This window comes from Poecilia latipinna, unplaced genomic scaffold (assembly GCF_001443285.1).
Source record: "Poecilia latipinna isolate Pla-1442-1.1 unplaced genomic scaffold, P_latipinna-1.0 Scaffold0, whole genome shotgun sequence".
NCBI classification, from domain to species: domain Eukaryota; kingdom Metazoa; phylum Chordata; class Actinopteri; order Cyprinodontiformes; family Poeciliidae; genus Poecilia; species Poecilia latipinna.
Genome location: NW_015112616.1, coordinates 692,426 through 709,666, shown reverse-complemented (window position 1 = coordinate 709,666; position 17,241 = coordinate 692,426). Strand labels below are relative to the sequence as shown.

Here is a 17,241-nt window from a genome sequence, read left to right as displayed (position 1 = left end):
AATTGCGTCCTCTGGGACGAAAAGTGGAAATTCGTAAGATGTTATCTTTTGCTGTTTCTAAGTGGCACTCTAATCTAATGAATGCTCCAGAAGCACTCATTCTGAGACTCTCTTGGTCTTTTACACGTTTGACTGTCTGTGCTATTTTTACATCAGACACTGATGAAGATGCTTATCTTTACTTCCACCTATAAATTCAGTGATTTTTTTTTTCAGGGGATTTAATTGAGTTTAATTTCACCTATTTAAAGTCAATTTTACTTCACATTACCTTAGGATGTTTTTCACATTTCCATCCTCATGTTACCATTTTTTATTTGATATGTTTGTCCTTGTATTTGTTCAACAAACAACAGTACTGCAATTGATGAATGCAAATTGTTCTACACTAATTGTCTTAATTGCTTTGGATGAGGTTTAATTCAAACCTCATCTAAAATAAGTTCAGTGGCCATTGTGTTAGGATTAGCATAATAATATTTCACCGAAATCTAAATAATAATTCATAATTACTGTCAAAGTTGCCCCCGATGCACAGCCCAGATGATGTAATTCTGTGTGATTTTGTTATTAAGCAGCACTTTGAAGTAAACAAACCCCAAGAAACACTCTGGACTGTGACGATAACAGTGAATTGTGACAGTTGTGTCAAACGCATAGCTGTCCATTTTTACAGCTATTATCCCTCTCTTCTCTCTCCGTGGATATTGTAACATAAATAGGAAATTTTTCTTAGTAGACATGGATCATCTGTAAGGAAATGAAGCCCAGAAGCCCCTCAACACAATGATGTCATGTGCAGGCGGCTGATGTAACCCAAGTTGAGGGGCTGTCAGCAGTCGCGGATGTACTTGTGCTGCGGGCAGACAGAATAAGGACTGAAGCAGCCAGACACAGGTTGAAGAGCTCGAAAAAGCATACTGTATAAGGAAAAGTGTAAGCCAGTGAATGGCAGGAAGATGAATAATAATAGAAAAGAAGAGAGGAGAAGAGACGGAAAGACGACCGGGTTGGAGGGCGAGCCAGACGGGAACTACTCAGCCGAGCTGCCCCTCACAGCATGGGGCCCAGACCTATTTCCATCTCATCAACCCCCTCCATCTCAGTGGCCTTCTCTGTATTCGCTGTCATAAGATGCCATGTCCAGAGCTGAATCAGAGGATGACTGATATTACCCCATGCCTGAAACCATCCATTCAACACTTGGTTGGTTGCAACCTCCTTCTTGTCTTTGTTCTGTCGATATTTCCTTTTTCTATTTATGTTCTTTTTTTCTGCTTCAGCTCACTATCTCTGGGTGGTGCTAGCTATCTCCGATGCCTGTTGGGTGCTGTAATGATTTTTCTTGTTGAGGTTTGCTCCTGCTTCACTCTTTCTGTCACCTATCTTCCCTACAAGGCAGAACCTGTAAGGGTGACAGTAGAAGTCAGACCAAACCTTTGTGAACAGAAATCACAAATTGTGTTCCTGTATCTACGTAAAGAAATTAAAAATATCCTGGATGACAAGATAAAACAAATCTATGTGTTATCTTCCGGGTTGACCCTGTGTTTCGTTTTACCTGTTGTTCCGTGTTGGAAGGGGAACGTGGTTAGTTACTACGGAGCCCTCCCACCACCATGTTTTACAGGAGCACGATGTTTTCTTGACGATGTGAAGTGTTTTCTGCCACACTGTTTTGAACCCATAGGCTATTAATGTTTAACAAATGCCTCCTCTTACTACAGCATCTTCCATATATTTGTTGTGTCCCTACATACCATAACCCAGATTGTAAACTCATTGACAGATTATTTCACCTAAGTTATATCGCAACAGTTCCTCCAGAATTACTTCCTATATTTAGGTGGATGGCGACGGCTAGGGAGATTTGCAGTTTATCAGTATTTCTATGTGTTACTCTATTGGTCTGTCTTATAAATTTCCAATGAAATAAATACAAACTGTTGGTTGTAATCTTTTTTTAAATGTGAAAATGCTGAAGGGATAATAATGGTTTTGCAAGGCACTACATATTACCTTCTCTCTCATCCTCGTCTTTTTTTCCCACTGTCTTGAAAAATCAGATTGTATATAAATCAGCATCCCTCCCAACTCCTGTGATGTCTTCTAACTGCTGTAGTACTCGTCTTTGGGGTTTATTTCTGCAACTTTGATCATCAAAACATGCGTAAATTACTGCATTACTCACTGACCAGCACTGGCTATGGCTGGCAGCCCAGATGCTATTCAAGTCAGCAAGTTTTGCCTCTTCTAAGTCACTTTTGAGGCTACGCCTAGTCATTTCCATCTGACTCATACAGCGTTCTGCCCCTGCTTGACCACTGTTGTTCATGAAACAATGTTATTCAGATTTTTGGGGAGAATTTTTTCTATTTTTGTAGCGCTGTGAGATCCTTGTCCACTGTCCTTTTTGAATCGGTCTACTGACTTATGTTTACTTTCGAGGTGAGAGAGGTTCAAGACCAAACTTTTGATTATTTCTTTTTAGAAATTGAGTGTTTTGTTGCTTTGCTACTGACCTCGTTTTATTGCAGAAATTTATGATTTGAGCCTTAATAATAATTTAATAATTTGGCTGGTAATGCAGAAGTCTAAAACACAGATGTATGGGAGGCTAAGTCATTGAATTTGTTCATGACTTGCATAAGGTTTTTTGTTTGAAATTGAAAAAAACATGTTTTTACTCTTTTACTAAACTGTTGAAAATAATGTCACATGTTCAATATAGATGCACCACTCAGAATTTGAAAGGATGCCAACATTTCCCATGCGTCTCTCATGAGAGGAGGATGAAGGCTTCACATGACTAAACAGAACATTTTTGTTAAAGTCCATTCACCCAGACAGTTATCTACGGTCCAAGTCTCTTTCTCTTTCACAGCCTGTATTAATCTTTAACAAGTCTTGCCATAAAAAGTACAGACTCCTGTTAAATAACTTTTGGTCTTAAAAGCTAAACTGATATTGAAACTATTTAACTGAGTTTAGTGTTGCTCTCAGCGTGATCTGGTAGCTCTCAAGTATTGTGTCTTCATTGTTTTTGAAGAAAGAGTTTTAAGATCATGGCCCGCCACTTCTGGTCACCAGCTGACTTCTTGGTGCTTAAGTATTTAATGCTGCAAGTTGGACATTATGTCAGGGCGAGAACGCACTTAGGTATTTTCAATGTGGTCACCTTCTAATGTGCTGGCATTTTGTGAATAAACCTGGGTAGAAGTCCATCTCTTGTGGTATCCAGACACACATTTGTAGCAAAGAAACACCCAGTGAGTCATAAACCACAGCATGCATACATGTATGTAGGTCTGTTGCGGACAGAGGAGCTTACTTCCCTGCAGTCTCAGGTGGGGCAGCTGTGTTCTGATGTATTAATCATCCTGGTCCCCAGCTTGCTAATTAATGACCCATCTGTCCCCACTCACTGAGGCTCCTCTTCAGGCTCCCTGAGACAGCCCAGCGCTCTCTCTCTCTCATGATCTAAGCTCAGCGCTGCTTCTGAAGGAACAAATGTCAACAGCCAGCCTAAACGTTTCTGTCTCATCTGCATTCAACATTCTCTGGAGCGCCTCTCCTCGGTTGCTGTGCATTAAGCTTGCAGATGTTGTGCGATCGAGCTTGTCTGTGTGTGTGTTTACGTGTGCACTTATGTAGGTGTATGTGTGTGTGTTGTAGGCTTATCAGGTGAGCCCGGGCAGAGTGTCAGATGCAGTAATGGAGGCTTCAAAGACAAGCGCTGCGGTGAGTTCCCCGGCTGCCTTTTTACCAGAACCCCGAAACCCCTGTGCCCATCCACACTCCCTCCCCCCTTCCTCCGCTGTTCCCACAGAGCAACAATAAGGCACACAGGTAGACACTTGGCCGGATAAGGGCAGGATGCAGAAAGGAAGATAAGGAATTGGATAGGTAATTAAGTGGCCACAAAGTCAAACAGACAACAGATAGACAGAGTATATCAGGCTGACTGACAGGTTGAGGAGATACTGGAAACCACTAAGGATTCCTGATTGAGGGGGGAAGCAAACAGAGCTGCATTCAGGCAAACGACCTACAGACCAGGTGTTCGTCCAGATCCACTCCCCCTCTTCACTTGCATGAGTGGAGACACTTCAAACGCCCGCCGCTTGTCTGCTGCTTTGTTCCACTGTTTTCTTTGCAGCTGCAAATGTTGTTTTTGATGCCTCCACCATTGATTTGCTTCGTTTTGAATGGCAGCTCCTTTTTGTGCCTTCTCATTTCCTTATCTCCATTTTTTATCTTTTGTACTGTCACGAGTGAGTTTATTTTTCTGTGAGATCGTCTTTTGTTTTGCATTGGTTAAACAGCCACGGTCAATGGGCTGTAATTGAGTGTTTGATCATTAAAATTATTAGCGAAGGCTGATTATTTTCAGAGATCACAGTGTTCTTTCCGTGGCTTTGATGTAACATGAAATAAGGTTAGACAGTTAAAACACAAATGGACGTTTGTTGGCTCTTGTATCACCTCCTGTTTTGGATGCTGCATTTATTTGCACTAATAGAGATTTATTGTGGGAATATGAAGAATGAACCTGACAAGATGAAATAATCAGAAGAAAATCATGTGCTTCCATTTAAGCAAACATTCAGAGACTTTTATTTTATGATTATTCCTGAATTCCTCACATGTGTAACATTCATTCTCCACACATTCATGTCAGAAGGAACGTTTCACTCATTTTTTATTGTACAATATTAAGTCTCCCCTGATAGAAGCTTTTCTTTCATTACATTAAGCAGGTTTGAAGTAATCTCTTCCATTTTCTACATCTACTTACCAAAGAACAAACCCTAAGTGTGAAAATATATTTAATTGATGATCAAATAGAAAGCTTTAACCTTGTACAATCCAAGGCAAAGTTGTTAATTGGTAGGGTTTTATTTACTTTAATATAAGATCCATCATAGCAATGCATGATTTACCTATGTAGTGTTGTGTTGCACTTTATTATAACATCCCACCCAGAAGATACCTGGAAATATCAATAAGGCTTTTACTTTTATTGCCCTAAACTCTCTATGTTTGAGCTGCACTAAAAATAATCAAAAAACTCTCTGTTCAGCATGTATAAATATTCAAATGCTCTAATGTGGATTATACCATTCACCAATCAGGCACAGCGTTTGATCACTGACAGATGAGGTGATTCATACTAATCATCTCTTCATCGTTGAACCTGATAGTAGGTGGGATGTATTAGGCAATAAATGAGCACTGACCTCAAAGATGACTTGTTGACAGCTGGAATAAATGGCCACATATAAGGATCTGAGAAAGTTCAACAAGGGCAACTTTGAGATGGTTACACTGGTGGGTAAGATTGTCTCCCAAGGTTGAAGGTGTTTCCCATATTGTAAGTAAAATAATCTGCCAGTGGAACTAGTACTTTTTTTTAAATCAACATTAAGGAATTATGGACTTGCAACAACCTTCTTTATCTAGCTAAAAGTTACTTTTAAGTTAGTTTTGACATTTTTCAAGTATATTAAGATATTTACATTAGAAACCAGACCGAAAATACTTGGTAAGATTTTGTGTTTTTGCAGTGAAGGATCAGATCCTCGTCCTACAGGCGAACTACTGTACCTCAAACAGGAAGGTGGCAGAATACACAGTAAACAGCTGCTTATAGGGCTGCAAAGCAGCAGATCAGTCAGATTGCCCATGCCGACCTCTGGCCACAGCCAAAAGCAAACACAGTTGGCATTATAACTGCAGTATAAAAGGAGGGGCTCTCTTTGGGAGCCGGTGAGCTGGCCGAGCCAGTGTTCTGCTTTGAACAGTGTTCTGCTGAGAAACCCTGGGTGAACTGTATTTGCTGATGGCTGTAATCTCTTTCAGCAGGATAATGCACCGTGCCACAAACAGAAATGGTTCAGCAGTGATTTGTTGTGTTGACTTGGCCTCCAAATGATCAGATCTTAATTAAATTGAGCATCTGTGCTGGCTTAAGAAGTCTGATCTATAGAGGCCCACCTCACAACTTGCTGTACTTCAACGATCTGCTGGTAACATCTTAGTGCCAGACACCACAGCAAGCCTTCTGGGTCTAGACTAACGTCTGCACCTCATGGGTCAGGGCTGCTTTGGCAGCGAAAAGTGCGACCAACACACTAATTGGCAGCATTAGGTCAAAATGTTGCGCCTGTTTGGTGTTTATGTCTTAGAAAACTCAGCAACTCAGATATATTACCATCTTATTACCTAGTAAATGAAAAGACACATTATTCATCATCACATTACACACAAATTTTAAAATGTGATCACATAGAATTGCCAGAAAATCTGGCACTCAGACAGACATTGTTAGTGATCTCTTCCTCTCTCTCATTCTCTTTTTCTTCCTTTTGTTCCCCTCCCTGTCCCTTCAAACAGCAAACTCTGGAGAACAACCTGACCAACCTGGTGAAGAGGAACAGTGAACTGGAGAACCAAATGGCCAAGCTCATTCAGATCTGCCAGCAGGTTGAGGTATGCCATATGTGTTCATGTTGTTAATGTCAGTAAGATGAGACTGCTCATCTTTCCCCGCGCTCTAATAGAAAACCTCGGTTCCAAGATCGCAGCCTTTAAGAGCTCATGTAATCTTAATTGTATTTTTTTTTTTTGCCAGCAAATGTAAACCCCCCAATCAGCTGGCTGACCAAATCTGTATATCTTACCATATTACTGAGGCTTACCCTAGATTTTAGTTAAAGCTCCTCTTAATATCTCCCTCCCTCCTCCTCCTGTGTTATGACCCCCACTGTGATCATATTAAAGTAAGAACTATTTTTTTAGCGGCTTTGGTTCTTTTTAGTGTCTAACCTGAGATTCAGTGTTTTTGTGGGGATTTTTATTTTTAAAAAAGTAATTTTTATTACAATTATAAAGTCCTTCAAAACACTAAAACTATTGACAAGAAAGTGAAATTCATATAGCATATCATAATCAGCCACTGCTACTTAAATAAATACTTTAAGCTGGACCCAAATTATGACCTTTAGCTTTCAACAAATGTGTATTGCAGTTTACTGTAACTAATTATTCACGGAAACTAGCTGAAGTTGCTTAATTCTTATTTATTGAGCTCCATCATAAGACTAAATGGGTCTGGAATTCACCAACCTGGCAACGATGGATGGGAAAGACAAGATGGTTGCCTGCAATGTTTTACTGGTAAAGATTATTGTCTCCAGAAACCCATGAAGCCCCACTCTGACTCCAGTTTTCAGTAAATCTCACCATGGAAGAGCTCATTTTTAAGATGAAGTGGCGTTTTAACACTCAGTAGTTTAATTTGCTCTGGAACCACCCACACAAGCAAATCATGGTCCCCTGTGAAGTTAAATAAGATTACATGTCAAATGACATACATCTCTGCAACTTGTCACAAACTTATTCAGCAATGTGTCACATCTTACTCTGATGCAGGTTTGTGACAAGCTCACAGGACTATTTCACAGCCGGTTGTCCTCATCTATACCTGGAGCTGTCTGCCGGTTTTTGTCATTTAAGCTCAAGCTGTGATTTAACAACTACATTCAGAGAATGCTAATATTCACCCGCCGCTTGTTCGCGCTTCTCTATGCGGTAGTTAAGAGTCACACACATGTGAGCACATTTTTTCCGTCTGCACACTCACTATTAATAAATGCCATCATTTCTCTGGGAGATTTGACATTAATGGCTGGTGAGGACAAATGCCATCGTTCTCCACGTAGTATGTTTCTTATTAGCGGGGCATGACTCCACTTTCTCTGAGTCACTCCGAGGTCTCTGAGCACCAACTCATGCAACCCAATCAAAAATGAAATGATCGCTGTGTGATTTATTGAGTACAGACAAAATGTTCATCAACAGCGAGGAAACAAACGCCTTCTCGCTCGGGTTTGCGTTCAAGGATCCTGCTAAAAAATTTATACTAACTATTCAAAACCATATGATGGTTGAAAAAGATAAATTTAAGGAGAACATTAAAGGAACCCCCTTAAAGCTGCTGTTTGATGTGGTCTTAGTGGCAAGAGGTCAAGGTATTAATTATTTACTAGGCGAAACCGCATTAAAGCACAAAGGTTGTTAAAGTGTAATGGGAAGGGAAGAGAAAGGGGAAGTGAGGACTAACGAGGAGAAGAAAATAGGGAATCCAAATATGGGAAAAAAGCTGCGAGGAAAAACAGGACGGTAAAAGAAAAACAACAAACAAGGGTCAGCATGGCAAACAGAGAAGAGGGCAAAAAGGGCATACTCTGAATGCTAGCGTGACTAGCAATGATTACCAGAACAGACAGAGGCGCTGCGCAGAGGAAAATGCTCAGTAATAATGCAGTGCAACACAAAAAGGGAATAAGGAAATGGGAGTTTTAGTGGAGTGAGACAACTGTGTGCAAAATAAGAAATCTTTGAAGGGCTTTGAGCGTGACCTGGATTTCTCTGCTCTCTGTTTGCAAGCGTACTGTATTGGCACCAAAGACATGATCAAACATAGTGCGAATTCTCTTCCAGTGTGTCAGCACACACAGCAGCGAGGGCTTCTCATTGGGGAATTAGCTTTTCTTAAGTCGTAGAAAGGATGTGCTGACTTGACTGTGAGTAGGCTGCCTGTGTCCTCGGGGACGTCTCGCTTTAACGCAATATTTGCTGTTTTTCTTCCGGCTTAATAGCATTCTGAGTTGAGTTCAGGTTTTCTTTCGAATGGATGGTGATTTTGTTTAAAATAATACAGATCAGCGGGACTATTCAGTGTTTGAATTATTTTGACCTTTTTCAGATTTAGTTCATGCATATTGATTGGGGGGGTGTATTAAGATGTTATGAGTTTTAAAGTAATATTTAAAATGAAAAACCTAACAACTGTTGTATGTATTTGTTTTTAGCCTCTAACTGGTTTAACTGGATCAGCCTGTGTTTAGCTCCACCCATCTCCTAAACCTTCTTCGCACTTTCTTGGTGTTTACCAAAGAAAAGCTTTCCCACAGCCTGATGCTGCCACCTCTGTGTTTAATGGAGGATGGATTAAAACATGATGTAAATAAAGCTTTGAGGCCTCCTGCAGAATTAAAATATTTGTACTAACATTAAAACAGGTGATATGCAGACTAATGACATCCAAAGTCTGAATAATGGGTGTTGCATGTGACTGTACGCCACAATTTTCATGTATTTATTGATACAAAAAATAGAAAAAAAGCTCAAAACATTTTCTGTCCACTTTATAATTATGCACTACTTGGTGTTGGTGTTTTATATAAACTCCTAATGTGATTGTTTGGCTAAGCTCTGTAATGGTCAAAAGGAGATGCTCAATTAAGTCAGCCTTAAAAACTAGAAAAACCCTCATAATTTATATTATAGGACTTTCTTTTACATTTTTGAAGTTGATTTCTTGATTTTTAAATACAACAACCATGTTTAACTGGTTTTGATATTGAATAACTACATAAAATCTATTACAATTTCTGACCAACAATGAGCTCAGTCTTTCTACTGAACAAGTTTTTATCATATTATTGTTGAATTCTCAATGAGTCTTCACCCTTACACTATATTGAATGGCTATTCCTCCAAGATGTTAAAACCTGGTGGTGATTCACATTTTAGCATCCTTCACGAACAGTTTACGCTCTTAGAAGGGGCCAAAGCTTTAAGAAGTGGAAACTTTTTAATAATGTGTTAATTACTTGGAAGCTTCACTCAGACACGGCTATTGTGGAGTAAGCTTTTTATCTAGGAAGCAGAAAAGGCAGCAGCCAGTGTTTCCAACCCTAAGTTTTCCAGTTAAAGTTTCATGTGAGCCTTTAGAGCTGATGGAGGGGGAAAAAAGCGAAAGAAACACATCAGGCAGAAGCTTACTGGGTTTAAACGCTCAGACTTGTATGTCGACCGATTAAGCAGCGAGCTGCAAGTCATTAGTCGAGGCCTGTCTGGGTGTGTGTACACTGAAAGTGATCCCACTGTGTGCAGAATATGAATCAGCGGTGGAAGATGGCTGCAGTGCTGCCTGATATTTTGTTTCAGGTCTCAGATACCGTCTGTAACCTTTCCACGGGAGCATTGGGGAGATCTGCCTGCCAGCAATATGTGTCATTAGCAGCTCCACTTTTAGCAGAGTGTGACAATGCAATTGCAATAGGAAAATGTCGCATAATAAGGCATTCCTGTTTTTAAAAGTGGATTTGGTTTTAGTAGATGGTCAAATTGTGTTTGTCCACAGTGTTCTCAGTTAAGCCAGTTCCTTAATTTCGCATTTAAACATAAGTGTGATTATGATAATTAGGTGTTATTGTAACGTTTTATCAATTTACACATTTCTGTATCACAACATCTGAGATTTGTAATACAGCATCTTGCAAACGTATTCATGCAGCCTGAACATTTCTCCTTTTTGACATTTTTACACTTCAAATTTCAGAGTATTTTACTGGCATTTTGTTGGAATAGACCAGCAGCCAAATAAATTATTTTGTTATTCAGAAGTCACTTCTATATTTGTTATACTATTAGTCAACAACCTGCACTGTGAAAACCAAGGAACACAGCAAACATGTGAGAGATAAAGCAGTCAGGCGTATAAAGAAGTGATGGTTATAAAATAATATCTGAGCCGTTGAACAGTTCAGAGTTATCCATCATCTGAAGATGGAGAGAGTAGGCAATAACTAGAGATTTAACAAGACGTGGCTATCCATCTGAATCGATAGTTTGGGAAAGGAGAGCATTAATCTGAGAAAATTACAAGAAGTATATTGCACATTTATTCTAAGTGTGCAATCAACGTGGAAGAAAAAGATTTCCAGCTGAAATTACAGTGGGAGGTAGCTCTACAAAGTTAGGTTTTTGTGGGTCTGTATGCAATTGCTAACTTGTCAAAATTAAATATCTAAAATTAAATTGAAAACAATGAGCCATCGCCCTCACACCTCATAACTTTGCACTACTTTGTGTTAGTTTGTCACAGGGAAATCCTATAAATACACATTCAAGATGTTGGTTGTAAGGTGACAATTGTAAAAAAGGCTTAAGGGGTTTGAGTGCTTTTGCAAGGCACTGAATGTGCAATGGTTGAACTAAAGAGAGTATAATTGCAGCTGAACTGAATGTCATGAGAACGATACTGTTCTCGACTTTAAAAATGCCAACTTGCTCATGGCAGGAAAAAGAAACCCGATCAACAAACTTGTGGCAGATTATTGTAGTTCTGCAAGGACTTCATGTATTGTAGATGTGAGATGTGGGATATAATCTGTGATATGTTTATGGTGATAAAAAGATGGAAAAATAATCATTTTAAAATATAATATTAATGCGGTAAGAAAGATATAAAAGAAGACTTGCTTTACAAAGGTAGACATAACGACATATGGATGGTAAACTACACTGTGCATCTTGCTCTACGTTCCTCAACCAGAACAAATATATATTTATTAGATTGAACCAGGCATGCACAGATTATTGTAGTCCTGTGGTGCACTGTAAAGGAAACTCTATTACTCCTGGAAGTCTTACAGTTTTTAACGAGGGAAATTAATGATAGAAATTTCCCACAAGATAGACATTAGTGTTAGTCCTTTGAATAAGCAGAACGACCACAGAGAAGATTGTTTCTGTAACTGCCCTGTTTCGATTCTCTATTTGTCATAATAATCATATTTCTGTGGTCTTTTTAGATCTATGAATTAATGCACTTGTAAAAAAAAAAAAAAATCCCCAAAAAGACGCCAGCAGCTTGTGACTCGGTTTTGGAGTGAAGTTCGGGATTAGGTTTTAGCTGGGGTCAAACATTTAGGGAAGGTTGAAGGGCTCTGTTTGTTTCAGTGAGTGTCCTTACAAAGATAGTAGTAATAAGTGTGTGTGTTTATGTGAATAGCTGTGAATAAAGAGGCTTAAGTGGATTGCTGGGTAATAATGAGCTTTGTGGAGCGATGAGTGGAACTTGGTTGTTACAGTAAGTAGTTTCATAAGCCCCTTTCAGACTTCAACTGAGGGTGTCAGTGTCAGGTCTCCATAAGCACCCAGTCAGCAACGTCCCCCGACGACAATCTTATGTGGTCAGACTATGTGATAATTACATATCTCTTTCAGTGAACTGGCTGAACTGCAGACAGACATATCAATAAAGGCAGACAAAGTTTATTTCTCCTTGACTAAACTGTGCATTTGCATATATATATATATATATATATATATATATATATATATATATATATATATATATATATATATATATATATATATATATATATATATATGTGTGTGTGTGTGTAAAAAATGTGTTATCATCATCATCATATCAATAGGCAGAACAAGATAGATTGTTATGTTTCAAAATGCATTCATGCTATTCATGGCTGTAATATATGGGTCCATTTGGCTGGCCTCTTTCTGTAATGGATGTCCACATTATGGTTTAGATGATAATAGCCAAAACAGTCAAATACACAGAAAGTGCTCAAAATAACATAATATGAGAAGAGTGAAAGGAGCAATTAAAATGGCATTTTCCTAAAATGTGAATAAAGTGTTTAGAAGCCTTACTGGAACTTTTTGACAACGCAGTAAGAGAAAAATGTTAGAAAAGCTATTCCAGTCATTGTAAAGCTGGTTTTTCTTATTGTTTATTGTTTTGTTAATACCTGTTCAGGAAAGAGAATCCTGTTGTGTAAATGAGGCCTTACGAGCAGCTGTAGGGAGAAAAGTCATTTTGTTTTGGCTTTGGAACCGTTGCAGAGCTTTTATGGTGGCTGTGCTGAGGTTTACAACTCACTAAAGGAAAAAGCCTTCTGGGCCACCTTTAAAACACTCAGCACCCATTATTCCAGCAAATAATTACGCACTAGAAAGTAAAAGATGTGTTGGACATTTATATTACTTTAGACAATCTTTTGCTTTTTCAGTCTGCTCTCTAAAATGGAGCCTATTTTAACTCTCTACACCTTCTACACTTATAAACATTTTAAATGTACATGTAATTCTAGACATATTTAATTGTTTCAGGAATGTATTTATTTATTTTAACAATAATGCCTAACGACTTTTGAAACATTGGAATTGAGTTTTTCTGAAAATGTAAAGATTATGAAGAACCATTAGAAAGGAATGGTGAATATAGAAATGCTAGTCTTGAACGGTTCAGTGTTTGCACTCAATGCTTGGTCTGGGCTTTTTGTGCATGAATTACTGCATCAATGAGGCATGTGATAGAGGAGATCAGTTCATGGCTCTGTTGAGTTTTTTTTTTTTTTTCCTTGCTTCTTTATTGGCCTTCAGCTCATTTGCATTGTTCTGGTGTTTCTCATCTTCCTCCCGACAATAGCCCATAACCTCTGGTGGTCAATCAGCCCAGTAAATCCAATCTAATTAAAACCAGGAACTGTTAGTTTTGGCAGCGAGGTCAGGTGCAAAGTGCTGCTGGAGAAACGAGGCATGCGCTGCATTTTTTAAATTGACAAAACACAGTGGAGCAACACCAACACATGAAATCTTCCCTGACTGTAGAAACTTCTGCAAAGAGCTGACTGACTGCACCCTACACTATTCCTCTATACTCTGAGACCTTGTTTGACTAAAGAAATGCAAAATTTACTTTCATCATAAGCAGCATCAGGTCAGTTCTTCTTCCTCTTAGCTCAAGTAAGATGTTTCTGATGTTGTCTCTTGGTCAGAAGTGACTCAAAACAAGTGACAGCTGCAGCCAATGTCCTGAATCTGTCTGTCTATAAAGTACGTATTCTCGATGCAGTCTGTCTCTGTGAAATCTGCCCCAAAAACTTGAATTAACTGTTTTTCTAACTTCCCCCCAGGCTGCACTTATCAGTTGTCTGTGCAAACATTTTTTACCACACTTTTTTCTTCCACTAAACCTTACATTACTTTAGTAATGTAATTAATGTAATTAATTAATGTAATGTAATTACTTTAGTAACCTTACGTTACTTTCTGAACAGCCAGCTTCTCTGGCAATGTGTGGAGCATAACAAAGAATTTCTCTATTAAAATACTTTTCATTGGTCTTAGTTGCTATTTTAGTTGTCTGAGAAACACAATTTAATGTTTCTGTTATATCTGTATGTGATAATCTTCAAAAATAAGCGATTGATTAATTTAACACTGTAACGAATGAAAATAAGTGTACCATTTTGAAATGAATTACTAAGTCACTTCAGTTATTTTACAGTTTTTTAATATCCACTTAAAGACCAACAAACAAATGTGAACAAAAATAAAATAAAAATTACAAATAATTTTATCACATCTGTAATTAACCTGACAGGATTAGTCTTTGCATTTTAGCAGCGCACTTCTGGTCCCTTTCATTTAATTTTCACATTTTATGTTTTTTATTCCATCTTGGCTGAAAATTGAAGGTTTTCTCCTTCCAGACTGTTCTCCAATGTTGTATAAGTTATTATGAATTGGTACACAGCAGAATAGCCTCACGCATGGCTTGTTTTGACAACAAATACTCTAGGACTCAGTCAAGCAGTTAAAGCTACAATGCGCCTTGTGGATGTTGTGGCATTGGAGAACATCTTTGATGGCACGCGTCTCTGCGAGGAAAACTTTCTTGCTGCTTGTCTGCATTTTTTTGGACAGCTCTGAATGTGGCTGTTTAAACAGTTAAAGCCTCTATCTCTCACTGCACCGGGTTGCTTTGTTTCCCAAGTGTTCCTGAGAAAACTTTGTAATTTCTCTGATGTGGGTCTCCAGTCATCGTGAGGTAAAGATCTCAGCAGGGCTCAGAGAAGATGAGTGCAGCTTTTTATTTTCTGCTTTATTGCAAATACAGTTTCCACATCCGTACACCTATGCTGTGTTGTACCGTGTATAGTTTGAATTGTTTAATGTAATACAGAATTAAATTCATGCAGGAGACAGAGCGGAAATCAGATACAATCTCACCCAGCCATGTTCTGCTTCTCTGAGGAGATAGACGTGGACACTAACTCATATACTTGCACACACTTTCAGTACAGTTTAAGAACCTGATATCTTTGACAGAAGCCTTACATTTAAAAAAACGAGAGGTGTAACAGTTGCACGCTTGCAGCTCAGCTTCTCATCTCCACTCTTCAGCAGTACAGTTACATCTGTCCTTTTTTTCATTTAAACTCCTGCCGTAAGTGTTTCTGAAGCTTTCAGTGTAATTATATTATGTAGTTGGCAGACCTTTTGCTGGGGGCTCATTGTTGCAACTCAGCAAAAACACTTTTAGAGTTGGCTGTTTAAACTGTGTTGGACTCATACAGGGAAGTGATGCTGAGTTGCCTCGGCAGCTTTGGCCCGAATATAATCACAGAATATATTAAATTGGCACCATGTAAGCATATTTTGCCAGTAAATCCCAGACGGCTATCTGTGGGATTTTTCTTCCAGTGAAGATTGCAGGATTCCAAATAATCGGTCTCTTTTTTTTTTTTCCCCTAAAAGTACATTTCTACAAACCGGAGTTTTGGAATACTTTTTCAGGTTCCATAAAAGAACAAGTTGTAGTTTCATTGTAGCATCGTTGTAACGATTTGGGGAAACTGTGTAAGGATTTTCCTCCACCACTAGCTGTACATTTTACGAGCTGAATAGAACAAGTTTCTCTACACTGATCTGTCCTTTTTCTCTCCCCATCATGTCTGATGTTATAAACTTAATGTTCCAACACTCTTTTCTCCCTTTGGACTAACATCAGTTTAGCAATATGTTGATTTATGGTTGTTCCCATGAAAACAATTAGTGAGTTAAATTGCCTATCATTGCTGCATTCGTCAGAAGTATTTCCATACCAGGTGCATTTTATTGCTGGAGGCATCCGCTCCAGGTGTACGGGTTGCATAATAAGTGAATGAAACCTTTGGAGATTTAAAATGATAATTTACTAAGAAAAACATTTTTTTTTTTTATTATTTCCAACAGTGTAACGAAATGCAAGATGTGTGAAAGATGTCATATTTTTTTATTAAGTTTATTACCTTTTTTTTATTTGTTGTTCAGGTAAATACTGCCATGCATGAAGCTAAGCTGGTGGAGGAGTGTGATGAGCTGGTGGAAATCATCCGCCAGAGAAAACAGGTCATCGCTGTCAAGATCAAAGAGTCCAAGGTACATTTTATTAGAATACTGGGATATAAAGTCAGAAAATTAAAGTTGTATGTGTTTAGGAACATTGTGCTACAGGGGTTTAGGAAAATGCATCTTTAGTCATGTTTTATGCTTACATGTTAGTATGAATAGACTAGAAATTGAGAGTTTCACATAATTTAAACAGTTGTGCTTGCAGACGAGGCCACTAGCAGTCCTAGTCTGCAAGCACATTTTGGTTTTATACAAGAGAGTGCATAACAAACCAGAACTGCTGGACTGAATATATTTGTCAGGCCTCTTCTTTAGTATTCTACCTCTGAGATGCAGGCAGCTGACCTAAATGTAGAAAACTTCTGAACTTCACTCCTGGGTTTCAAAGGGAAGTCTAGGATTTAAAAAGAAATGTTTGTGGTCTAACCCTAACCCGTGTATAAAACGGCTCCTTTTCCTACCTGAGCTTTTAGGGATTCATGACAGAGACTCTCCCAGAGGACATATGCACGCTGCTGGTTGAAGTATTTTTAAGATGGCAGAAAAGTTATTATATTCCTGGGCACTGACCATAAGGAGAGAACTGGCTTGTTGGTGTGTACAGTTCGAAGACTAAGGAAGCGTGCCAGTGTATTCCTGGAGATTGCAGACAAAAGGCAGAGCTTCTTCTCCCAAGAGTCTCAGTCAGTCTGGCAGAGGACAGGAAAGGGAGGACGATAAGATACAGGTCAAAAACAAAGAAAATGTAAAACATCAGGAAATACCTGAAAGGGTCACGAAAAGGAATGAAATGCGCAAAGTGAATATACCACATGACCACGCATTATCAGCGAAACACAGTTAGTCTTACATATTTGAACAAACCACTGATCCAGTTTTCTGTTGTAGGCAGTGATGTCAGGTACTCGAGTTCTTCTAATGGGCTCTGGATCTCACGAGGGTTACTAAGCTGTCATAGTCACAACTTGTCAAAATAAAACACACATACTCATAGTCTAATGTGTGTGTTTTAATAGTATGACTGGCTGTCTGCCAGGCGTCCTCTCTTCCTGTTTTTAATGTTTCCTAGAACATTAAACCAGGGAAGTCCCGATGCTGAGTTTTACTACTGACCCAAGTCACTTAAAACTGAACTAATATGGAGACCTGATCCAAGACATTATTAAAATCAATGCTATT

The 17,241-nt window shown here is 38.7% G+C and overlaps 1 protein-coding gene across 6 annotated transcripts in view; it reads left to right on the top strand.

Annotated features, from left to right (window-relative positions):
- The window catches only part of mid2 (midline 2), a 170,802-nt gene that overhangs the window by 118,328 nt on the left and 35,233 nt on the right, over positions 1–17,241 (top strand). For 5 of the 6 annotated variants that reach the window (XM_015029390.1, XM_015029471.1, XM_015029229.1 and 2 more), the window contains 3 exons: positions 3,676–3,741; positions 6,397–6,492; positions 15,982–16,089. In XM_015029390.1, the coding sequence (XP_014884876.1) occupies positions 3,676–3,741; positions 6,397–6,492; positions 15,982–16,089 (270 nt within the window). The remainder of the gene's footprint in view (positions 1–3,675; positions 3,742–6,396; positions 6,493–15,981; positions 16,090–17,241) is intronic. The other variant, XM_015029552.1, reaches the window with a different exon arrangement.